The 26,425-nt window shown below is 37.8% G+C and overlaps 1 protein-coding gene across 2 annotated transcripts in view; it reads right to left on the reverse strand.

The window, feature by feature from the left end:
• Positions 1-3,382: 3,382 nt before the first annotated feature.
• REXO5 (RNA exonuclease 5) overlaps positions 3,383-26,425 on the reverse strand; it is a 64,902-nt gene continuing 41,859 nt past the window's right edge. For both annotated transcript variants that reach the window (XM_013049776.2, XM_004780158.3), the window contains exons 7-20: positions 24,954-25,042; positions 23,640-23,755; positions 22,758-22,896; positions 22,518-22,612; positions 21,450-21,552; positions 20,011-20,114; positions 19,155-19,275; positions 10,380-10,484; positions 9,743-9,880; positions 7,356-7,448; positions 6,350-6,566; positions 5,964-6,151; positions 4,909-5,027; positions 3,383-3,637 (exon numbers count right to left, since the gene is read on the reverse strand). In XM_013049776.2, coding sequence (XP_012905230.2) covers positions 3,556-3,637; positions 4,909-5,027; positions 5,964-6,151; positions 6,350-6,566; positions 7,356-7,448; positions 9,743-9,880; positions 10,380-10,484; positions 19,155-19,275; positions 20,011-20,114; positions 21,450-21,552; positions 22,518-22,612; positions 22,758-22,896; positions 23,640-23,755; positions 24,954-25,042 — 1,709 coding nt within the window. In that variant the 3' untranslated portion in view covers positions 3,383-3,555. The remainder of the gene's footprint in view (positions 3,638-4,908; positions 5,028-5,963; positions 6,152-6,349; positions 6,567-7,355; positions 7,449-9,742; positions 9,881-10,379; positions 10,485-19,154; positions 19,276-20,010; positions 20,115-21,449; positions 21,553-22,517; positions 22,613-22,757; positions 22,897-23,639; positions 23,756-24,953; positions 25,043-26,425) is intronic.

Genomic DNA, 26,425 nt, shown 5'->3' on the forward strand with positions numbered 1-26,425 from the left:
TGGGGTGGTGCTGCCGAACTTGCTAGTATATTAAAATAAAGAGCTACAAAATGGTATGGTACCTAGTGTAAGACAAGACAGAAGAAAACACTCGGGCTCTTATATACATGGACTTACATAGTAAAGGACAAATTCTCTTTGACTGGGTAAGTAAAGATAGATAAACAGGTAAAAATATAAATACTTGGGGGAGAAGTTGCTGTATGCCAAAATGAATTCGAGTAGGAATAAAGGTGTAAGTGTAAAAATTACATTATTTAAAAAAAAAAACATAGGGGTGCCTGGGTGGCTTGCCCAGTTAAGCATGCCACTTGATCTTAGCTCAGGTCTCCTTCGCATAGTTGTGAGTTCAAGCCCCTTGCTGGGCTCCATGCTGGGCATACAGCCTACTTAAAAAAAACAAGCTCCCCCCCCCCCCCCCCCTACCCTGCAAAACCATATACACTTGCCAGTGGCTAGTAAATTGATCTTGGGATCAGTCAAGACTTTCTAAGTATAAGAGCAAATAGAAGAAATCACAAGACTTCTAAAACTACCTTAAAATAAAAAACTAGAAAACATATTTGCAGTAATCAACAGATGGACACTATACTTAATCCAGAAGGAAACCTTAAAGAAAAACAGTTGGCCAAAAAGCTTCTGAAAAAAATACATGCCAATCTATAGGATATTCAAATAAATAGAAATTTTAAAAAACTTTCTATTACATAAATAGATTTAACTTAAGCAAATTAGCAAAGATTTGGAACATGTCCATGCTAGCTAACACAGTAAAAAACTTCTGTGAAGTTAGAACAACCTTAAGTGTTCATACGCTTTAGCTCAATTTCACTTCTAGGAATTTTTCCTTGACAAATATTTATCAAGGATAAATATTTATCAAGGATATTATGCAAGGATATAATTGGGGGCAACTTCACTGTCAACAACAGGGGACTATTTTAGAAATTATGGCACACAACATGTTGGAATATTATGCAGCTATTAAAAACTGCTTTTGAATGATGTAAAAAGAAAGAAGACTGAAATAGTGGCAGTTGTTGACCCTGAGTGGTAGCATTAGAAGCAATTTTACCTTTTCTGGGTTTTTAAAGTTTCCATTGATTGGTTTTCTTTATAATAGGGAAGAAGTTATTTACAAAAGGGGGGGAAAAGGAAATGAAAACAAACATGGCTGAGTGACCTAAACCATTCCATTATGGGCAAGGAGGTCAGAAAACTGGAGTAATATGTTCAAAGCTTCAATGAGGAGTTGTGCAAAAACCCTTGCGAATTGCTTTTCTCCCCCAAATGAGCTGCTTCTCTAGCAGCTGCCTTGGCTGCCTAGAAGGGTGTGGGAGGAAAAATGCACAAACGCACTTATGAATGGAATGTGTATTTTGCAAGAGGCCAAGTTGGCAGCTTTGGCTTCCAAAAGGTGGGAGCATCAGCTGAAAGAACAGTGTGTGCAGACTGAGGCCTCAGAGACCTTATGGTTGGGCCCATCTCTGTAGAGTTCTGGACTTGGGGGCCCACTGGGAAACCTCCCATCTAGGAGAAGGAAATGGCCTTGGCTATTCCTAGGAGTAAAGGTGTTCTTGGCACATGGAGCCTAAATTTGTTGTGTGATCCTGCACTTGGAAGATGCTCCGCAGTAAATGTCACTTACTGAACACTTAATGTGGGTTTTTCCCTAATTTAATCATCGTAACAACCTCATGGAGTCGGTACTAATGTCCCCATTTTATAAGTGAGGTAACAAGGCTCAGAGAGGGAAAGTCACATAGCCCACTATTCTGTCATTTTTCCACAAGCTGGATCTTTGAATTTTCACAGTAATCCTTAAAAATATACTTTTTTTCTCATTTTATAAGCTGTGAAAATATACTCAGATGAGAGTAAGTGGCTTACCCAGAAGCAGAGCTGAAGTGCCAGCCCATATTCAAAGGCAGATCTTATTTTGTCTCCGGACTGGAGTCTCAAGAAGTAAACAGCAGCTAAGCTCTTAGAGCGTTGGAGCTCAGCTGTGGGTAGGAAAAGAATCCAGCAACAATGTCAGTTTCAAGATAATGTCAGGGCCTTCACTGTATGTATACCTGGGCAACTTTCCACTTTACAAGGGAGCTTCAAGTTGCAGTGTCTTGATCCTAAATCAAGCTCTTCAGTTCTGGCTTCTGGCTCCTGGTTCCCAGCTTTTATATAGGGCTGTCTCCTATAGAAGTTAAATGATTAAACACTGCCTCAAATGCCCAATCTTGAAAAATTAATTTTAAGTATTCTAGTTATAAAAGCAATATATGGTGATTTAAAACCAAAACAGCCAAAAACAATTTGGTAACACAATTTGCCAAAACAATTTGGTAATTTTCCAGCCCTACCACATTTGACAGACAACCTTCCAGGTTTTGTTCCAAGCCTATGCATATCTTTTTCTACTATTCTATAACCCTCTATATTTCCTACAACATATACTGGGAATGTATAATCACATCTTCACAACAATGCTATGAGGTATGTACCATTACTGTTCCAACCACAGAAATGTTACTTACAAGTTCACACAATATGCAGGAAAGCTAGGATTCAGCATCTGTCTGTATCCAGAGGTCAACTGCCACTTCTTGCAGATCTCTTTTTACTAGAAATTTTATTTATACGCACATAATTTTTTTAAAATGGCCAACAAGAATTTGGTTGTGCTCACCCTGTAGTAGCTCCTCTATGTATGTTTGTGTGCGACTGTACTATAGTATGTTACTACAGAAGTGGAATTGCTGGATCCCAATGTATGGAGTAATTTACAAGGGTTTTTTGGTATACGTACTGTATCTGGATTAGTTCATCTTTTCCAGAGGGCAGATAAATCTGTTTTGGAGTTGTGTGTACCTGTACCCATATCTTTCCCAACACAGAATGTTAATATTTTGAAAGTTGATAAAAAAGCAGAGCAGTAGCTTTCGCTGAAATTGAAGCTTTCAGTTCTAAAGGGGGAGATCTGATAGGGTGGAGGCACCTACTGGTGAAAGGTGACATTGCAATCTCACTCAAGGGAAGGAAGCACCCCAACAAACGGAACCGAGAGGGTGCTTCCACTGTTGGTAAAAAGCAGTCTTCCACTCTCCTGTGTCTGTGCAGCTGCCAGATTTTCATTTCAGCCTTTCTCCCTTCAATTTTATAAGAGCTGTTAATGAGAAAAGTTTGCCTTACAGAAATTTGCTTCATAGATAACCTGATAATGGCTGGTTTTTCTCCACAGCAAAGTCCCTCCTCCTTAGTTTCCTTACCTCCATATACCATTTAATAGGAGTGTTACCATGGAATGAGCACCTACTACAGATGTGTAAGTCCACTGATACAAAGCACAAACTGGTTTCCTTCTCACCCTGTCTTAAGATGAGAATGCTCAAATTTTAGGCATTTATTGAAAATTTATACATGCCATATAAATGGACCGAACTTCTTAAGTGGTACACCATTTCCACAAAAGCTGTGTGCTGGATAGAGAGGCTGCAGCCTGACCACATTCTCTGCCACTGCCCGTGAGAGCTAATGGCACATGGAAAATGATGGGCAGACTCATGAACACATGTTTGGCATGGTGCTTTCTTCTTCATCTTTTATTCCCATCAGTCCTAGGCCAGAGAATGATCCGTGAGTGCTGCAAACAAATGGGGTGAAGATAGGTCACTAATCCACAGGGTTTAAAAGAATGGTTACAAACTCATAGGTAAGAGGTGGTAAGTTTTTTTGGGGTATGTGTATGGGGTGGGGCACAGGCAGGTAAGGCAGTTGAACAAAAGCTGCCAACTGAAAATGGCTCAATGGAAAGAACACTGACAAGTCCTAGAGTCCTGGAATCAAGTCAGCTCTGCCATTTAACAGATGGGAGGCATATCTCAATCTAGGGTGAATGACCTCAAAGTGGGCTTTCATTTTTTCAACTAAAAAACTATTAAATACGTAAGTTACTATCTCATGGGGCTTTTGTGAGGACTATCTAATAATAGCTAAAATATACAGATCATTTCCTTATGCTTTTTTCATATATCATACAGATCATTCACCAGGTACCAGGCTTTATTTTATGAAGTACTTTATGTGCATTCTCATTTAATCCTTCAAAACAGCTTATGTACCTAAACTAGGTACTGATGCAGGTCTAATTGTTCTGTCCACTTTTTAAAAAGAATCAAGCTCTTGATTGTTCAACAAGCTGAGTGACAGAACCAGGTAATAAAGGCAATCTACCATCAAGAGTCCTTCAAAGCCATGTATGTTGTAAAACACTTGGTCCAGTGGCTAGAATGCAGACATCATCCAGTACATGTTCATCTACCCACTCATTCCAGAATTGCCTGTCTTTATGCTTTAGGATTTAACAGGAATTTTTCTTTTAAAGAAAAGAGTTTCCAGTTGAAAGGGTTTGGAACTCACTGCTATTCCAAATCTCTTATTTTACCAAAGGGAAATTGAGACCCACAGAGGGAAAGTGGCTTGGCCTGTTGTCAGAGAAGGTATGTGATAGCGCTGGGACTGGCAGAAGGCAGGACCATGCTCCTGAAACGTGGGAAGGGTCATAATCTGGTCTGGGCCTTGCCCTAGACCTTCTTTGACTGTTTTTATTCAAGTGGGGGATTAGGCAGCTGCTTTTTGTCCTGCAGAGGCTATAGGATCTAAGGCCTCTGGCTTAAAACTGGGATGAACTATCTCCCTGAGGGGCTAATAAGTATTATTAATTAATTAATTAATTAATTAATTAAATGGAAGAGCATATGTATGTGTAAAATGGATAATGGATATATAATACCCAAGAATAAAGAGAGGATTCCTTAAGTCCTCATTTATGTGCTGGAATGTCAACCAAAAGGCCTTTCTCTCAGCTGAAGTCTAGAGGCCAGAATCCTGAAGGGACAACCCTTTAGTCCTTACCTCTTGGATCCTGGCAGCAAGATGAGGCAGAGTGTGCCTGGGCCCAGGCTGTGGTAGAGCTTCCCTATCTTCCGGCCCCAGCGCCAGGCTGCTATCTTTGGGTGGTCCATCTTCAGAGCCTAGGATCAAAGGCAGATGTTGACACTCAGCTGGAGTATCCTCTGCTCACCTTTGGAGGGGCTGCAACTTTCTTCAAGTTCTAGGACCTTGGGGTCCCAGAAAAGGCTCTGTTTAAATTCTCTATCTGCAGCTAAAGCCCATACTTCAGGGTTCCCTGTCCACCCCACCATCTCCAGGTCTTCGATCAGTTTAGGAGTACAACTGTTGTTCTTTCCTCCATTATGGATTGGGTCTTCCAGGGCCCTGACACAGAGGAACCACGTCACTAATGGCCCCTGTCATTAAGTATCTTTGTGACCTGGGCAAATCCCTCAACTAGTTCTGGCGTCTATTTCTCACCTATTAAGTGTGGGAGATGAGACGAGAACAGGGTTTCCCAAACTTCAGCCATTGACCTTCTACCTTTACCCTTTTACTTGTGTATCCTAATATTTTTCTTTAAATTTTCTGCCTTCATCTCACTAAGATAGATCTGTGAAGTCATCGGTTCAATGTGATTGTTATACAAGTGTTAGAACAAGATCTTGGCATAAGTAGGGGGAAAGGTCCATCTATGACCACTAAAAATCATCTTGTGTATGTACTATACTTTGGGAAACCCTAGATTACTAAAGACTTGCCCAGCTCTTTAACCTCCTATGTTAGCCCCTCAGAGTCCCTTGGAGAGCCATCTGGAGGATTAAAAGCCTAACTGTAGCAAGTATGGAGTAGGCAAAAGCACGAGCTCTTAGAGAAAGAAAAATGTGTCCAAAGGCTGGGAAGCTAGAGAGTGAAATAAAACTAGTGCCAGGGGAGGGAAAAAAAAGATTCAAAGGCTTAAGTGTCACTTGAACTGGACTCTCCTAGCTTCCATAAACACGAGAAGGCCAACCAATGCCAAGAGCTAGCAAACCAAGACCGCTACCTCTGACCCCAGGATACACTCACTCACTCACCTGTAAGGCCTGCTGCTCAGAGGGGGGAGGTATGACACGAACCCCTGGGGGCCTTCTTGATTCAGGAGGCAAGCCCCTGAGCCAAGCATGGAGATGCCTGGGGGTTAGGGCATGTCGGCCTTTCAGCTTCCAGTCCTTGCCTTTGAGAATGTCGAGGGCCCTCTGGGCACTGCCAAAAGTTTTGAATTCTGAAAGCAAGAATAGTCCTGTTATTAAGGGCCACAAAGCCTGGTTACCATCCAGGGCAAAGGGAGGGCAGAATCAGCTGTTAATGTGATCTAGCATCCCAGGTGGGGCTATTTAGTGAACACTTCCCTTCTCTGACCTCATGTTATCACCATCCCTAATCTCCTTCCCCAAGGTCATATTCCATAGCATAGACTTACTCAGGAAACAGTATCTTTTTTGCTTTCCACTTTTAAGATCTTTAGGCAGGATGACCGCTTCCAAGCCAAGGAAGAGGTTGGACTGTTGCAGTAAGTGTTCTTTGAAGGTTTCGCTCACTCCAGACAGGTATATTGTACCTCGGTTCTCAGAATCTTGTTCTAGCTCATTCACAAGAGTGTTAGAATCAAGGGTGAGCTCTGTCACAGGCCTCTGCACCTAACCAAGAAAGATGGCATTAGTGATACAAAGTCACCACTTGGGTGCCTTGGTGGCACAGTTCATTAAGCCTCTAACTCTTGGTTTTGGCTCAGGTCATGATTTTAGGGTAGTGAGATCAGAGCCCTGCACTGGGCTCCACGCTCAATGTGGAGTCCGCCTGGGACTCTTACCCTCACCCTCTGCTCCTCCCTGCCTGCTCTCTCAACTAATAAATCTTAAGAAAAGTCACCATTTCAAACTTTAGGCCTATTATATACTAGCAAGAAACTTAATTCTGTAGTTTCTTTATCTGTATAAGGAGGCATGATAAATGCCTCAGAGGACTACAGTAGAGACTTAATTACATAAATACAAATGTTTTTGTGTAAACATACTCTCTCCCTTTCCTCCCTGCACAAAGACCCTGCAATGGAAATAAGTTCCCTGACTTCTACCCCAATGAAGCTGTTGATCTGCCTAAGAAACTTCAGAACACCATCTGATCCCTTTGAAAGCTAAAGGAAAGGGCAGCTACAGAAAAACACCCAGAATAAACCATCCAGGGTCTAAGGTAGTGTTAAAAAAACACAAGGAGGACCCCAATTTAGCCCCAGGCTGAGTCTGACAAAAATGAAAGCAGTCATGTTTTAGGTCACTGCTAGAAGAATGCTGCGCTTGACCGAAGACTTCCCAACACAAAATCATCTGCTCAGGCCTCTTGAGGGCTTTTCTCTAAGCTTTTATATACTAGGGCAGTATAAATAAAGGCAAAAGGGTGATGCTTTTTGCTTTCTCTGGCCACTCTACCTTGATGCAGGCACCTTCTACCAGAATGCCATCCAAGGATTCTATGGCCAGCTGGGCAGCTTCCAGGACTTCATATTGTATACAGAGATGTGGCTGCAGGAGGAAAAAAACAAAACAAAAAAACAAACCCAAGATTTTCTTATCTCTGCTTTCTGGGCTCAAACTGCTAGAGAAGGGACTGGGAAAGGGCCCTGAACTAGTGGCCAAAGCCACCAAAATGAATTTCTCTTTGCTGTGCTGGGCTAGACAGCAACTGTAGATCAACTTTAAGTAGAATCACCAAAGTTCAAGAACTGATTTTTCAGCCAATAAATAACCTTTGTTAATTAAAGGTGGTACGGGCAAAGCACTAATAAATGTTTACTAACCACCTTTTCATATTATTTATTACGAACCACTGAAGACATCACTGCAAGTCATTTAGATTCTCCTTTGTCTCGTTAGCCTATAGGCTTGGGGAGGTTAAGTGCTTCCATTGGATAGGCTCTATCTTCAAACTAACTGCTTTTCTGCTTAATGATGTGATGTGCAGCATCATCATGGGGACAAAAGTGCTCCTACAGAAAAGCTTCATGGTACCAGATTTGGCAAGTTTCCTGAATGTGACACCAAAAGCAAAGGTGACCTAAGTAAGATAGATTGGACTTAGAATTAAAAAGTGCATCAAAGGATACTCTCAACAGTGTCAAAAAGCAACCTTATGAATGGGTGAAATTTTTCAAGTCACATAGTGAAGATTTCCTATCTAAAATACATAAACTAAAACTCAACAACAAAAAATCAAATAACCCAATTAAAAATAGGCAAAGGACTTGAATAGATATTTCTCCAAAGAAGACATCCAGTGGCCAATAAGCATATAAAAAGATGCTCAGTATCACTAATCATAGGGAGATGCAAATCAAAACCATGAGCTACTACTTCACATCCATTAGGATGGCTAGTATTGAAAGAAGAAAGGAATAAGAATGACAAAATGTCAGCTGAAATATAGAGAAATTGGAACCCCTGGCACTGCAGGTGGGAATGTAAAGTTGTGTAGCCACTGTGGAAAACAGTATGGCAGTTCCTGAAAATATACATAGAATTATCATTTAACCCAGCAATTGTACTTTGGGTATACACCCACAAGAACTGCCCAGACATTCCAATGGATATCTATACATCTATATTCACAGCAGCATTACTCAGAATAGTGAAAAAGTGGAAACCATCTAAATGTTCATCAACAGATGTGTGGATAAACAAAACGTAGTACATCCCCACACAATGGAATATTCTATCTGTCCTTGAAAAGAAATGATATTCTGACACATGCTACAGCATGATGAACCTTGAAGACATTCTGCTAAGTGAAATAAGCCAGACACAAAAGGTGCTGTATGATTGATTCCATTTATAGGATGTATAATAGAGTAGTGAAATTCATAAAACCAGAAAGCACAAGAGTGCTTACCACACCTGGTGGGCAGGGACCGAAGAGGTTACTGCTTACGGGGTACAGAGTTTCAGTTTGGGATGTTGGGAATGTTCTGGATACATTCCAGGACCCCCAGCAGATAACTTGGAACCACAGAGAGTACTGAACCCTATAAATACTGTCTTTTCATATATATAAGTTAATCTAAAAATTAGGCACAGTAAGAGATTAAAACAGTAACAATAATATACTGTAATTAAGTCATGTGAATGTGGTCTATCTCAAAATATTCCACTGTACTTACCCTTCTTGTGATGATGTGAGATGATAAAATGCCTGTCTGATAAGATGCAGTGAGGCAAGTGACATACATAGGCATTGTGAGGTAGTGTTAGGCTACTGCTGACCTGATGGTATGTCAGAAAGATCATCAACTGCTTCTGGACTGTGGGTAACTGAAACCGTGGATAAGTGGGTACTACTATACTTAGTAACAGAACTGTATATTTAAAAAATTAAAAAGGCAAATTATATATATATATATATATATATATTTTATCCAAAAAGAGAAAAAAACCCTAAGACTTAAAGCAGGTAGTTATGGTCCCCTGACATATACTTCCCAACCCTTAGGTCCATCTTAGCAGGGAATCTTCTTCTATTTTTAGATATGAGAGACATTAATAAAAGATTTGGAGAAAGCACATTTTAAACATCTAGGATTTTGTACTTCGATCACTTTGCAAGATGGCAGATTCCTAATTCTCAAAAGAATCAGAGAATCTGGCAATACTGGGTACACTTTATAGTGAGTCAAGAACTGTGTTATCAAACAGCAGGACTCCTATTCCAGCTGGTGACAGTCAAGCTCACATCACTAATATTTGTTATGTGAATGGCCCCAGGAGGCATCTGAATTTCCAACACTAATCTAGAGGTGAAAATCCAAGTTTTCTCATTTCATTACCTGATGGGTTTCAAGAACAAGAGTCATGGACCGGACTGGGCCAAAGCTCTTAAACAGCCTTTTCAGAGCCCTGAGGTTGCAATTTTTGCTAAATGGCCCAGCATAAACAGTCGACATCTCTGTCCACTTGATCCTCATCTATAAGAAAAACCGAATACAGTGAGGAGGTAAATGTGGTAAGAGAATTAAGTCAAATCTAAAGAAAGCAGTCAAACCATGGAATAATTCTGCTTTAAGGAATTTCTCAACACAAACACTTGCTGAATATACAAAAAATTTGTATACAGGGATTTCACAACTGCATTATTTGGAATAGCAAAAATTTATAAAGCACCAATAATGAAAATAATAGGTATATCATAGAGTGGAAATACTATATAGCCATTAAAAACATAGGAAATTAAATCGTGACTGACATGAAAAGATATACACAATACACTGCTGAATGAAAAAGTTGCCAAATAGTATACATAGTTTGATTCCCATTTTTTAAAAAAATATTTTCTAAAATATTAATAAATACATTAAAAAATCTGGAGAAATATAGAGCCAACTTATCAGAGTATGCATTACTTTCTGTAATGCAGGGAGATTATAACTCATTAAATAAATCATTTAGCACAACTCATTTACTTACCCTCTTGTTCATTTCCTCAGTGAGGTTGGGTGAAAAGGGTTCAAAAGAGAACTGGACGATGCTGAAGGGAAATAGGGGAATTTCCACTCGGGCCTGTTCAAGAACCTGCAGAGAACAGGAAAGCCAAAATGAGGCAGATACCTAGTGGCTCCTGGAGGTGAGCCACAATAATGTAAGTAAGGATGCCTTTTTACCCATAGCAAAAAGCAATATGGGGCTGACTTTAAGGTCTGGAAGAAAATGGTGACACCGTGTATCCTCCTAGAAAACAGGAGAGTCAGTAAAATGATGTAAAACCCATGCCTTTAGCATTACTAGGAAAAAAGTCTAAAAGAACCTTCAAAATACCTCTAAGAAATAAGCTGAATTTCAGCAGAACTCCCAACATTTTACACTGTTAAAGCCTGTTAGTAAAGACAAGAAGAGGCTTCAAGGACTCTGGGAAGAAATCAAGACACATGGAAGACTTAGATGAAGCACAAACGAAATTACCCCCCAGAAAGAAAAAGTACAACTAAATGCCAAGATAACGGACACTGGTCACAACTTTAATATTGCACAAGCACAGCCTCAGAGAAGTGTTTTTGGGGAAGAATAAGGTATAAAGAGAAGAGATCCTGCAGGGAAGGGAAAGAAGGAGACGACACCTCTCCCCCATCCAACCGTGCACAGTGCAACCGAGAAGAAACCTCTCTCACTGCTGATTGTCCCTTGGACAGAGCAGTGTGGACTCGCATTCAACAATTTGGCTTGTGTTGAGGCTGCCTCAGAGACTAGTTTCTGTCTCACTTGACTCAAAGCACTGATGGTACTGGAAGCATTGTTTGGAAACTCCTGAAAAGGAGTAATGTCGGCAAGGTCACGGACTAGAAAGCTTCAGGCCCTCATTCTTCCACAGACACCAAGTTAATAAAGAGACCAGAATACTAGTTTGTAAGAACTCTAGAGCCCAGCTGAGAAGCAACAGCACCAAGACCAACAAAAAACCCCAAGGAATTCCAGAAAAAGGGAAAGGAAAATATGCAGAGTTTTGTATGCCCACCTATGTTCCTCTCCTATCCTTCCTACACTCCCTCTGGAAGGAAACAAAAGAGGGGGAGTCCGCCTCCAATATTATGGCTAGTCTGGGGTTGCCTGAGAGACTAGTTTCTGTCTCAACTAGAGCACAAATGGGATAGGCAGCCTTGTTTGGAAGCCACTGAAAACAAATGCAATCATCATAGCACAATAGAGCTGCATTCCATAGGCAGATACCCAAGGGAGCAAGAGATTATGAGCACTAAGAAGAAAAAGAAAAGCTCCTTAGGGAATCTAAAAGTATACAGGCAGGCTCAGAGAATATATATCCTCAAACTGGTTTCAGAGGTCCTGGAACCTCTAGCTGGGCTAATCAGTGAAAGTCTTACATTCCATGATGCCAGATCTTAACGATGGGAGAGGTAGTTGTCTGTGTGTTTTTGGTTTTTTTCCCCAAATGATTAGGTCTCAATAAAAAAGATTTTAAGGCATGCAAAGAAATAGGGGGAAATGGCCGAAAACAAAGTAACAGTCCAGAAATCAAACAGAATGAACTACAAGAGAACAAAGACAAAGGAATGAGGAAAATGCTGAACAAAAATAGAGTATCAACAAAGAGTAAGTGTAAAGAATGAAACAAACTAATTCTGGAGCAGGAAAACATAATAACAATTGAAAAATTCACCAAAGGGGTTCAACATCAGATTTGATCAGGTAGAAGAAAGAATCAGCATTACAAATATAGATCATTTGAATCATGGATCAGAGTAAAAAGAAAAAAGAATGAGGAATGTAAGTAGATCCCAAGATGGGACAATGTCAAGACCAACATACATGTAATGGGATCGAGGAAGAAGACAGAAAGGGTCAAAGAGCTTATGTGAAGTAATAATGGCCAAAAACTTCCCAAATCTGAGGAAAGAAATGAACACAGAAATTCAAGCTCAAAGAACTCCAACCAGGATAACTCCAATAAATCTAAAGAAGCCCACGCAAAGACACATTATAATCAGGCTGTCAAAAGTCAAAATCAAGTAGCGAATCTTAAGAGCATCAAGAGAAAAGCAACTCATTACATATTAGGGAACTTCCTTCAGTGGACTTCTCAGCAGAAATCTTACAGGTCATCAGAGTGGCATGATAGATTCAAAGCATTAAAGGGGGAAAAAAAAAAATCAAGAATACTGTAGCCAGCAGAACTCTGCTTCAAAAATGAAGAAGAGGGGCGCCTGGGTTGCTCAGTCCTTAAGTGTCTACCTTCAGCTCAGGTCATGATCCCAGGGTCCTGGGATCGAGCCATGCATTGGGATCGGTGCTCAGTGGGAAGCCTGCTTCTCCCTCTCCCACTCGCCCTGTTTGTGTTCCCTCTCTTACTATCTATCTGTGTCAAATAAATAAATAACTAAAAAATTTTAAGGAGAAATTGAGATTTTCCCAGATTAAAAAAAAAATTGACAAAATTCATTACAACTAGACCTACTCTGCAAGAAATGGTAAGGGAGTCCTTCTAGATGAAAAAACATTAGACAGCAACATGAAGCCACATGAAAACAGTTTCCAGTAAAGATGAACATGTGAACCAATACAGCAACATCTATGAAGGTAATTTTGGTGTATAAATTCACTTTTAATTCTTATTCAAAATTTAAATGACTCATGAATAACTATATTCCTATGTTAATGAATATACAATGTATATAGATGTGGCTGAATAATTATTAAATGAATATTTACTTATTCACTTTCACAATCTAATTTACTAATAACTTTTATTTTTTTTAGTATAGCTGACACACAATGTTACATTAATTTCAGGTATACAACATAGTGATTCAACATCTCTGTATGTTGTGCTATGCTCACTACAAGTGTAGCTACAATCTCTCACCATATAATGGTATTACAAGCTCATTCACTGTATTTCCTATGCTGTACCTTTATATAAAAAGGCAATTTAACAAAGGGGGGGAGTGGAGCTTATAAAAGTACAGTTTCTGAAACAAAAAGTTCATCAAAACACACAATCAGCACAGTGAAAAGGCAACCTATGGAATACGAAAATGTTTCCAAACTGTTTATCTGCTAGGGAATTAAAATCCAGAATATATAAAGAATATAGACTATATATGTAAATATATAAAGAACTCCTAAAACTAACAGCAAAAAAACCCAGTTCAAAAATGGAATTGAATAGACATTTCTTAGAAAATTATATACAAATAGCTAACAAATCCAAGAAAAAAAAAAAGAGGTTCAACATCACTAATTACCAGATGACAATGAGATATCAACTCACACCTTTGGGTTAAGATGGTTACTATCAAAAAAGAAGAGAGAAAAGTAAAAGTGTTGGCAGAGACTTGGAAAAGCTGGAACTCTTATTATGCATTGTTGGTAGGAGTATAAAATCCTGCAACCACTATGGTGAACACTATAGTAGCTTCTCAAAAAATTAAAATCCCTTTAAAAAATAACTATTAGTTGCACCTGTGGGGGGTAGTTGGCTGAGCGACTCTTAGATTCAGCTCAAGTCATGATCTCAGGGTCTTGAGATGGAGCCCTACATCAGGCTCCTCACTCAGCATAGAGCCTGCTTAAGACTCTCTCCTTCCTCTTCCTCTACCCCTCCAACCCCAAATACATAAATCTTAAAAAAAAAAAACTTAAAATCTTAAAACTTTCAAATCTTAAAAAAAGCAAAATAATAACATGTGAAATAAAATGAATGATGGCAAAAACAGCACCAAGGCTAGGAGGGGAATAATGCAAATATAGTTGTAAAGTTCCTATATGTGAAATGCTATATTATTATTAAGGTAATTACGGTACTAAGGTAAACTATGATAAGTTAAAGATAGATTATAAATCTTAACACAACCACTAAGATAACATAACAAAGAATCACAGTTAATACACTTCCAGAGGAGATAAAATAATAAAAAAAAACCTCATTAACTCAAAAATATGGGAAAAAAAAAATAAGAGATGGGACAGATATCACAGTAAGATAAGAGACTTAAACCTAACATCATCAAATAATCATATTAAATGCAAATACTCTAAATACTCCACCTAAAAGGCAACAATTGTTGAATTGAATAAAAAAGCAAAGCCTGACTGGTCACTATAAGAAACCCATTTTATTTTTTAAATTTTTTCAAGAAACCCACTTTAAAATAAAAATAAATATAGCAGGTCAACAATAAACAAAAAGAAGCAGAAGGGCTATATTAATACCAAAGGAGAAGTCACAATAGTCAGCTAAGCATCTGCCTTCAACTTTGGTCACGACCCTGACACCCTGGGATCAAGTCCCACATCGAGCTCCCGCTCAGTGGGTAGTCTGCTTCTTCCTCTCCCTCTCCCCCTAGGTTGTTCTCTCACTTGCTCACTCTCACAAACGAATAAAATCTTAAAAAAAAAAAAAAAAAAAGAATATAAAATGTTTCCAGGGATAAAGACCTATTTTAATGATAAAGGGGCCAATGCATCAGGAAAACATAATGTATAATGTTTATGTATCTAATAGGAAAGCTTCATTATACATAAAGCAAAAATTAATGAAACTCTAAGCACAAACAAATCTAAGAACAAAACTCTAAGAACAAAACAATAAATTTAAAAGATTCAAGTAATTCAAAGTACTTAAGTACATTCTTGGACAATAGGGAATTTAAGAAATCAGGAATAGATCTCAGGAAAATCCCTAATTATTTGGAAAATAAATAGCACTCTTCTAAAAAAAAACATGAGCCAAAGAAGAAATCAAAAGGAAAATTAAAAAGAATTCTGAACTGAATGAAAATGAACACACTTTTTAAGTATTTATTTAAACATCAATCTTTCTAAGATGAAGTTAAAGTAGAACTCAGATGGAAATTTACGGCTCTAGAATACCTGTAATAAAAAAGAATGACCTCAGTTAACACTATTGTGGATGCATTAGCCAAAGCATTTAGAAAAAAAATAATTAGGGACATGGGAACTGGAAAAAGAGAAATACAACTATGGTACATAAGCACACTGGAATACCATGGAGCTATAATAAAGAATAAAGAAAATCCTTAATAAAATGGTATGATAATGATTTCCAGATATATTGTTAAGGGGAAAAAGCCACTGCAAAAGAGCTTATATAGTATGTTAACCTCTGTGCAATAAAGAAAGAGAAATAAAAAATCATATATATATGCTTTTCTTTACCAAAAAGGCAAATGAAGGATAAAGCAGGGAGTGGGAAGGAATGGGTAAAAGAGATGTATGACGGAACTGCATTTCTCTTAGTTTACAGAGTTTTGGTAGTTTTGCCTTTGGAAGCACATTATTGTTCTACAGATCCCAAAAATAAATCAACAAAGATAGAAGAGAAGGAAAAAACCTAAAACTGAAAGCAAAATGAAACAAATGAACCCAACTATATTTTCAATATAAAACACAGCTAATCTGAAGGGGAGGAAAAAACCAATCCAAGTAACTTATAAATGAAATCTTCATATACCTAATACTCATTTGTAGATGGGGTGGGCGATAAAGAGGAGAGTGAACTGTAAACCAAATTCTTAACTACAGTGATTTGGGTGCATCAATTCTAAAAGCATTTTGGATATAGTTTAGGTTGCACCAAATGAGTAAATGTTGTTGTGAGCCAGGGTTCCCACACTGGATAAAGAAAGTTACAAATAGAGAATGAGGAAAAGCAAGGAAGAACCTTATATGAAAAGGCTGAAATAAGAGGTATTTGTAGAGACACATGATTTCTAAAACATGTAAATGTGTGTATATTTATGTGTGTGTGTGTACATGTATCTGTCATCGACATGCATATATTTCCTAACTCTGCTTTAAGGGTCTAGAAGCAAAGACACCCCAGTACCAAATGCATACCCAGTGCCCAGCTCTCGGTTTCTAATACCAAGATGAAACCGAGTATCTTGTGCCAGCGAGGAAGAAAATGCTCAAAAAAATTATGAGTCCATGTCACAAGGACAAAGGAGCCAACTTGAAGGGGCTACCATTAGCCAAATCTGTGAAGTTTGGAAACCAAAACAATTTAATACAATTGTAAATTATAAACCACTGAAGTAAACAGGAATACTGAATGAATGAATGAATGAATGAATGATACGTATTATAAAGGAAGGGTTCATTCTTTTGTTGTCCATCTGTCCTTTATATTTATAGTAAAATATGTTTTACATAAACATATATATAAACATATTTATATAAAACATTTTACTATAAAAATGAAAATGATACACATTTTTAGCAGCATAATTTTTATTTTTTTATATATTTTATCCATAGAACTTTTATAGTATCAAAATCAGAAAACTTAGAGAAGGAAACAGGAAAGTAATTTGTGGCCCTTAATTTTAGCTGGTTCATTTTGCTGTTTTTCCATTTAATGTTTAAATTTGTGCACATGCACACCAATTTCTTTAGAAAGCTTTCTCAGACTTTCCTTTTTTTTTTTTAAAGATTTTATTTATTTATTCGACAGAGAGAGATCACAAGTAGGCAGAGAGGCAGGCAGAGAGAGAGAGAGGAGGAGGCAGGCTCCCTGCTGAGCAGAGAGCCCGATGCGAGACTCGATCCCAGGACCCTGAGATCATGACCTGAGCCAAAGGCAGCGGCTTAACCCACTGAGCCACCCAGGTGCCCCTCAGACTTTCCTTCTTCCTGAAATGCATCATTTTAAAAACTTTTTAGTAGGGTTTTTTGGTATAAAATGTTCTTCTTTATCTGAAAAGATACTTCTTCCACTTTCATTTTGATACAGTTTTGCTGGGTAGACTTTTATAAGTTGAAAGTCACCTTCTGTTGGTACTTTGAAGATATGCTTTCACTGTCCTCAGATTCCTACTGTTGCTGTTGAGAAATTGGCTTATTGCTCTTTGAAGGTGATCTTCTCTCTGGCTTGCTACCAATATATCTGTTTGGGAGGTAATAAATACAATTTCCCTGCAATATGTCTAAATGCGATTTCTTTCTTTTTTCTAATGTGATTCCTTATTATATTTATCCTGCTTATAATTCACTTAGCCACCTGAACCTGTGTTCACATAGCTCTGGTTAGTGGAAGAGGTATCCTTTCTCCTGTTCAAAAGACATTAGTCCATGGGATGTCACTTTTTCTGCCTTCTTAGCAATTCTTTATTATTATTTACATTCTATTCTGTATTTTTAGCTCTCCCTCTCTCCTGGCTCTTTCCTTGGAAGCTTCTAGCACTTCCTTTGAGAAAATGAAAATAGTAAAAAAAAAGAATGGAGATAATAAAAGTCGCTGACATATTCCACTTAAGGAGGTCCCCTCAGCTCCAGCCCTTAAGCAGAATCTCCAAACTCAGACGCATCCTCAGCCAAGGTATCCATGCTGACATCTCGCTTCCCACGAAAAATCAGGACTCTTGCTTATAGAGTGCTGAGTAACAATTAGTAAATATGAAGGAAGTGCTAGAGCTGGAAACCATCATTGTGCAACCATTACATGGGAATCAAAAATTTTTGCTAAATATAAGAGGGGAAGTTTTGATGAAAAGCAGGATACGTGCTTTCCTTAAAATTATCTCCTCATATTACTTATTAGAAGGAACAAAAGTAGTAAATCTATTGTGGAGAAAGCAGATTGTATCGTGCTAAGGTCATCAAAATAAACAGTACAAAATAAAGGACAGATGGACAACATGTGCTCTGAATGTGATACCCTGAAAAGGAAACATGACTTAAAGTAGTTTGGTAAAGAATGCATAACCTGTATCTAATCATGGGGAAACAAACCCATAATGAGGAACATTCTGGAAGGGAAGACATGCAACATGTATTACTTAAAAATTACCATGAAAGACAAAGAGAGAAAGGTCGAGAGATATATCCAAATTAAAGGGAACTAAAAATATAGGACAACTAAATGCAATATGTGACCCTAGTATGTACTGCTCTGAAGGAAAAAGAAATGCTAAAGGACATTATTGGATCAACTAAGAAAATTGGAATACAGATGAAATTACAGAAAGGTACTGTAACAATATTAACTTTATAGAAGTTTATTATAGTTACATAAGAGAATATTTCTGTTCTCAGGAAATATACATTGAAGGATCTAGAGGAAAATGACCATAATCTATGATGTGATCAAATGGTTTAAAAAATAAAAGGTCATATAGAAAGAGGAAGATAGAAACAGCAAAAAGAGCCTAAGCATGCCCGCACACACACAGATAGAGCAAATGGGGCACAACAACAACAGACGATGAATATAGATAGAAGGTATATGCCACCATTCGTGCAAATCTTCTGTAAGTTTGAAATTCTTTCCAGATAAAACTAAAATACATACATACATACATACATACATACATATATAAATCTGAACAAGCTGACCTAACTTCGTGCTGCAATACATCCCTTCAACTTTACACATACAGCAATAATAGATAAAATTTAAGAACAGAAAACCAAAAAAATAAAGTTAGGCTAAACTAAGATAAACATCTATATAAGTTAGAAGAACAGAAACTCAAAGTGGTGTGGAAATACCAAAGGTGGGGTCTACAGGCAGACATTGACAGCTGACAGTTCTGCTCCTGTGGGGTAATTGGGAATAAAAGTGCTCCTTACAAGATGTGAGACAAAAGCCAGACTTGATAATGGTAGCCAGTGTTGTTGATGAAAAAAAGCTTGCTGCTTAGTATGAATTGCAAAGGGCTACATTCCCGTTTGCTTTGAGCATAATCTTCAAAGAGACAGCAGGTCACTCACCTCTTTATTTGAAAGGCACTTAATAGTCTGACAGTTTCTGGCAGAACAAAGTTCACTAGTTTCTGCTTCCCGGGTCAAGAAAAGGAGCTTCTGACCCATTAAGTCCAAGCACTCCAAAACACTGTGAAGAAGTATAGAGATCAGGGAAGAACAACAGTTTTCCCTAACCTAAGACTTACTTCTCTACTTGCACTGTCTAAATAAGGCAGCCACTAGCAACATGTGGCTATTTAAATTAAGGTTGATATAAAATAAAATTACAATTCAGTTCCTCAATATGCATTAGTCACACATACTGTACTGTGTGGACCTTACTGGACACCACAGACCTAAAACAATTCCATCACTGCAAAAGTCATAATGGACAGTATTGCTCTATATTTAGGGGAAGGACAGAGAAACAAGAAAAATACTCAAAGCTCTCTAACAAGTTTATACTCTAAGGCTCTGATACATTTATTATGGTGTGGTGGTCAACTCCTTCCAGGCCTGTTTTTTGTTTTTCCCTAATCTTGGCAATACACTAAGGCTATAGTTGATTCTTCTAATCAAAATACCCAGGAGTCTATCATCTTGCCTAACGCTACTCAATTCACTATATTTCAGTGTCTTCCTTTTTGGTAAAAGAGTTATTTTAAGACCAGTCACTACATTTAGAAAGTAAGAAAAATAAATAGGTACTATTTAGGGTGGAAGGTGGTATTTTTCCCTCTGTGGTTTTTGTGACAGTAGAATGTTATTTATACTATTGGTAAATAATTTTCAATAGACTCAAAAAGGGAAAAATTTGCAGGTTGTCTAAATAAGAAACCAGATATTCTTGTTTTTGTTCTTGTTGAGAACTGAAAAATATTACCTTGTATTTGGCTGATAAACTATTTCTGCTGTATTTCTCAGCTCTTGGCCTGTTGCTAGCAATTCTTGGTGACTAGCTAGTGCTTCCAGATTTAGTTCTGCAATCTTGAAGAAAATAAAGTGGTAAAAATCATCTAATTTCCTGCAAAGCATTTGAGGCTTGAAAAACAAAACACCACAAAGCAAAAAAAATCCAAGAAAAACTCACTCAAGTGGTGTTCTCTACTTCTGTAGACAGTGGCTTTGCCATTGCCATAGTCCCAGGTTGGCTTCAGTAGCTACCAGATGGTTTCTGACCGCTTAGCCAAGAATGACAATCTGTTACCAGCTGCTGATGTTGTGACATGAATATGGGAAAGGGCCAAGCAGGGCTACGTATAAAGGGATGGCATTCCGGCTCATGCTGATCCCACAGCCGGGCACTTAAAAGTTACTTCTTTGTTAACAGGCCATTTTTGGAAATTATAAAAGAATGGCTTTTATAGCAACAACAAAAAAAGACCTTTTATTGGTTTAATACAAAACCAGTTTATTCTTCTTCCATAAAGTGGGAGACCACTTGGGAGTTGCAATGCAGAGAGTGAGAAACAAACTACTATCATTATTTATACATGTATGTTATAAGACATTTTAGAATGTCTTTCTACCACTGTGACACAAAATACTATTCTGGATGCTTAGGATCCCACACAGACTACAGTGTATTTCACAGTGGAGTTATGATAGAACATACCATGCAATGGGACAACCTAGTAAGTTGGAATGCATTGTAACAAGGTATGTAAGAAACTGTCTCCTTCAAGGTTTCCCTCATGTGCTGTCCTAATCTACACCCACTGAACTGCTGCTGAAACGGCATGCTTCCCCCACCCCAAAAGAGCAAAATCTATGTAGATCTTTCATAATTATTATTATAATTATCAGCATACAATGAGCCACACATTATTGTGCTTAATATATTCAAGGCACTGCACTACTAGCTTTATATAAGATACCTCATTTACACGCACCAATATCTCACAGAAATGTGTTTCCATTTTACAGATGTAGTAACTGAATTTCTTTGGAGAAATTGACCCAGATTATGTAGCTAAACATAGTACTATCTTTTTTTCCCTTTAAGATTTTAAAATAATCTCTATATCCAACATGTGGCTCAAACTCACAACCCCCAGAGATCAAGAGTTACATGCTCCACTGACTGAACAAGGCAGGTGCCCCATACCATCTTTATTTAAAAACAGATAAGCCCAACTTCAGAGACTACATACTTAACTATTACATTATGCTAGTCATACAGGTCTTAATTCTGAATGCTCAGCTTGAATTACACTCCTATTTTTTTTAAAGAAAGGTAACAACAGGAAATGATTATCTGTGACTATCTGTTCTAGTCTCATAATTTTAAGAAAAGCAAACACACAGGTCAAATATACTAACCTTCCTTGGGCCATACTTAAGGAAATACCGGGCCAATTCAAGGGTTGTTCTAGCATCTTCTGTGGCATCATGACCAAGCCTATCTGGACACTGTATATCCTTCCTGGAAATTCAAGACAAAATTGACTTACTCAACAGCATTTTCAATGATCGGTTCTTTCAACACCTCTAATAGTCTGGTTATATGTAAAATTTCAGCAATCTGATAATCAGATTTTATCACAACAATCAAGATTACTTTATTCCTAAATGCCAGGAGAGTACATGAAGTGAGAGGCACTGATGACGCACAATCATCAGGAATGGCTTTATCTTCAGCATCTGGACAAAAGGCTACCCAATAAAGTCTCTGGCCACTCCCCAGTGAACCCTTTTGCCTCAGTCTTTTAGATGTAACCACTATTTAAAGCTACCTTCCAGAAATTTTATATAGGTACTTAAATTTTTTCTTGGTCGTTTTCAAAAACCTTAAAAAAGTACAAATGTTTGTGTCTATAAACTTATCTAAATCTAATCTGTATCATACTGATAATTTAGGCATATACAGATCTTCTTCCGCATCTCCATTTTATTCTCAGTAGTACTTTCAGAGGTTTCCTTATTAGCACATATAGACCCATAACATTCTTTTAACAATAACAAAGTATTCAATAATACAGATAAACTTAATTTATTTAACCACTCCTAGAGAATATTTGCAGTTTTGGGCTGTTTTAAACCATAGTATAATGAACATCCTTGTACACAAGTGTTTGTGCATAACAGAATACATTCTATATAGGAACATTATGATTCTGGTTAAGTTTTCAATTAGTTCTGTCTAGTTTATCTATCAACTCTTCAGAGTGCATGTAAACCCCTTCTATATTCCCATAATTTCTTTATCTCTGAGTCCTACTTCTCTGGAATTGGGATCCCAGGATTCACAAGAAATGAAAGGAATAATGTTTACAGACATTAAGAGGGAGAACAGAGACCCTGAATTTTGCAATATGCATTAAATAAGAAATTATATGTCAACTTACAGGCAACTTGTCAGGACAATGTTATAATATACAAACAACCTACCCCAAAACAGCTTTGGCTAAGAACTTTAGCTTAAATCTTCTGCCCTGCTCTCTGACATAAAGCAATGATGTATCAATAACATATGGATGTATCATCTGAGGAGGAAAGAGAACAGAATGAGTAGCATCCTATGTTAAAGGAAAACACAAGTGGACTGGGGGAATAAAAGAATCCAAGACTTTAGATTTGAAATAAAACGAAAAGGCATATAAAGTGGAAAAACTCAAATCAGATACTCACTTTCAGTGCTCTGAGATCCAAGTCTAAGGAATGGCCCACTAACACAGCATCAGGAGGAAGCAGTGCTTTTAAATGTCTCTGTACATCTTTGAGTTTGGTGGTCACTGGATTAAGAATCTTCTTTGTGATTCCCGAAAAGCTTTTAATAAAAAACCAGAAATGGACAGATCAGGATATTAATAGGTTTTCCTCCCTGGAAAGTCATTTCAAAAAGAGTATTTTTAAAAACTAATACATGCTCAGTGTAAGAAGGTTGAAAATACAGATTAAGAGGAAATTTTAAATAACCCAAAATCCCATGACCCAGAGATGATCACTGTTTACATTTTAGTAAATATCCTTTCATATTTTTGGATACATATATTCATGTGTTGTGGACAGATTTACTTTAAAGATTTACTTATTTGAGAGAGAAAAGAGAACCAGAAAAAGAGAGAGAGAGAAAATCCTCAAGCAGACTCCCCACTGAGCACGAAGCCTGATGCAAGGCTCTATCCCAAGACCCTGAGATCATGACCTAAGTTGAAATCAAGAGTCGGATGCTTAACTGAATGAGCCATCCAGGCATGCCCATGTATATATTTTATTTTTATAAAAATGCAATCATAATGCATGTTATTTTTGAACATGATTTTATCATTTGCCATTTAATGATAATGATATCATTAACAAGTTTTCACATCCTTTTAAATGGTTAGAGTATTCCATTATGTGGATTTCAGAGTTTGACCAATCCCCTACTTTCAGATGTTTATATTCCCATATTTTTGAAATATTGTGACAAACATGCTTATACATACATCTTTGCCACAAATGACTGTTCCCTAAGAATACTAATTAGGTCTACTAATAAGGGAGGGCAGAAGGCAAGGTGAAAAATACCTGGTGAGGTAGTCCAGAATCTTGTTGTCAGGTTTAACAAGTTCATCCATTACACAGCAGCCTCCTTCAGCAACCAGTGAGATGCGGGTTAGCTCTCTCCCCTTGGATGTGAGGCACTGAAAGAACAGGCCATTGTCAGACTGCTGAACTGTGGAAGCTCTGGCTTGCTCTCCTTATTCACAGTATCTCAACTGCCATGAACTATCATCTACTAGGGTGCCAGTAACAATGGCACAGCCTTTGCTAACTAGAGAGCCCAGTATGAATGAAATTAAAGCTAGAGACTGCTGAACATTTCATCTAATTGCTCTGAAAAGGATGTGCTGAAGGAAGATGGATAGAAATAACATCATTCATCATCTTACCATTTATTGTTATGACATCCCCGTATTAGCTGAGTACCACAAGAAAGTAATTTTTAATTAGTGCATCTAATGCAATACTTAGCATTCTACATACACCACCTCATAGTAACATGATGAGGTACCTCTCTTATTATCCCCACTTCACAGACAGAGAAGTTGAGAATGAGAGGTTACAGAATTTGTCCAAGGTGACAACACCAATAGCCAAGACCAGGATACATACACACTCTGACATGAGACTTGAAAACTTTAGCTCTTAGCCACTCTGTTAAGAAACAGAGACTGGTACCTGAGTACTGATAGGGGATGCCCTGTCTTTGGAAAGAGACTTACTAATGAGACACAGTAAAACACAAAGGGAACTTGAGGGAAATCCTACTTCTTTTCTTTTCTAAAGATTTTTATTTATTTGACAGAGAGAGATCACAAGTAGGCAGAGAGGCAGGCAGAGAGAGAGAGAGGGAAGCAGGCTCCCTGCTGAGCAGAAAGCCCGATGCAGGACTCGATCCCAGGACCCTGAGATCATGACCTGAGATGAAGGCAGCAGCTTAAACCACTGAGCCACCCAGGTGCCCAAAGGAAATCCTACTTCTCATCTTAAATGTGTAAAACTAGCCAAACCCATGTAATTGAGTCAAACTCTCTAGGGGAACAATAACAAAACACCTGTTCAAAAGACAGAGTAAACTTACGTAATTGACAGATTTGATTAAACATAACTAGTTAGAAAACTTATGTGATATTTATTCTTTTTTGGGGGGGGTGATATTTATTCTTGATAAATCTGGAACAAATATCCAAGTTTTCTAAAATGTGAGTAAAAGGGTCTACTTTCAGTTATTTAAACCAAAATAGTAGAACTAAATGCACTAGTTCACTAGTGCATTAGACTCAAGAAATCATGTACTAACCCTAACCTTCCAGTTGAAACATTAAAAGTAGTACTTACCATTTCACAGTCAAGTCCAAAGAGAGGACTGCTGTCTGTCACAGAACCATTACATTTGGTAGGTACAAAGTTTTCACAGTCAGGAAAACCTAGGAGGAAAAGAAACTAAAAATCTGCCTTTAAAACTAGAGAAGATAAACAACACTTTTAGATTCATTCACCAAGGGAAAACCAAAATACCAAATTTGCTGGACACCTTCTCTGTTAGACACTTGAAATATAAAAATTATATGAGAGACAATGTTGGTCCTCAAGTTTTTCTCCATCTGCTCATTTTTATACTCTTGGAGAATACTATAGGCTGCCCTTATAGGGAATAATAGGGCCTAGACATCATGGCAGTTACCAAGTAACAATTTTCCCTCCATATGAGGAAAGAGATTATAATTAAATTGTAGCTGGGGCGTCTGGGTGGCTCAGTCAGTTAAACACCCAACTTGATTTTGGCTCAGGTCATGATCTCAGGATTGTGCGATCAAACCCTGCATGGACTTCACAATGGATGTGGAGCATGCTTAAGTTTCTCTCTGTCCCTCCTCCTGTGTGCACACACACCCTCTCTCTTTCTAAAAACCCAAACCAAAAAAAATTAAAAAACACCTAAATTTTGGCTAAATCCCAAGTCACTGGACCTTTTCATGTAGGCGCTAAGAGGATGAATAAAGTATGCAGAAACTACATGTAGTATCTTTCCTTCCTAAATAAAGAAAAAGTAGGAACAAAATTCCACCATAGTAGAGATCTAAAAGGATTTCACTGTAGGCAAGGAGTAATAGCCACCATGTATACCTCTGCACCCAACTCTATCCTTGAGACTTCCCTGAGATCTTTACTCAGAATACGCTTGCATTTTTTTGCAATCACAGACTGAAAATTCCCTATAGGAACACACCTATAGGCTTAAGGTACCCCTTCCATTGTGTACCCTTAGTTAATAACAAGGAATATTCAGCGCAGAGTTCCCAAAGTGTTTGAACCATTGAAGATTTCCTACCTTCAGACAGAGGCTTACACAGTAAAATTACCTAGGTTTTGTGTGACAAGAAACAAAGTACAGTGTGAGAAACTTTGACCAGTTTCTGTGTCATAGTACCTCAAAACTGCTAATTACAAATAAAAGAATCAAGATATGGTCTAGATCAGAAAAGAGAGGCATCCCCAAATCTGGGAGACATTATACTTGCTGCTCTTATCTAGAGGATTAGTAGTAATAATAATAAACAATAACTTTTCAAATGCACTATGTGCCACCCACCATGCTAAGTACTTTTATATACATTAACTCATTTAATCCCCATGGCAATCCATGATATATGAGTTATTAACTCCATTTTACAGATGGTAAATGAAAAGATATTCAACATCATCAGCCATTAGAGAAATAGAAATTGAAATCATGATATATTGCCTCAAACCACCTTAAAAGATACAATAAAAAAGAGAATAACAAGTTGTTCATAAGAATGTACAGA

This window comes from Mustela putorius, unplaced genomic scaffold (assembly GCF_011764305.1).
Source record: "Mustela putorius furo isolate JIRA1106 unplaced genomic scaffold, ASM1176430v1.1 tig00004043_pilon_pilon_pilon, whole genome shotgun sequence".
In the NCBI taxonomy this organism is placed as follows: domain Eukaryota; kingdom Metazoa; phylum Chordata; class Mammalia; order Carnivora; family Mustelidae; genus Mustela; species Mustela putorius.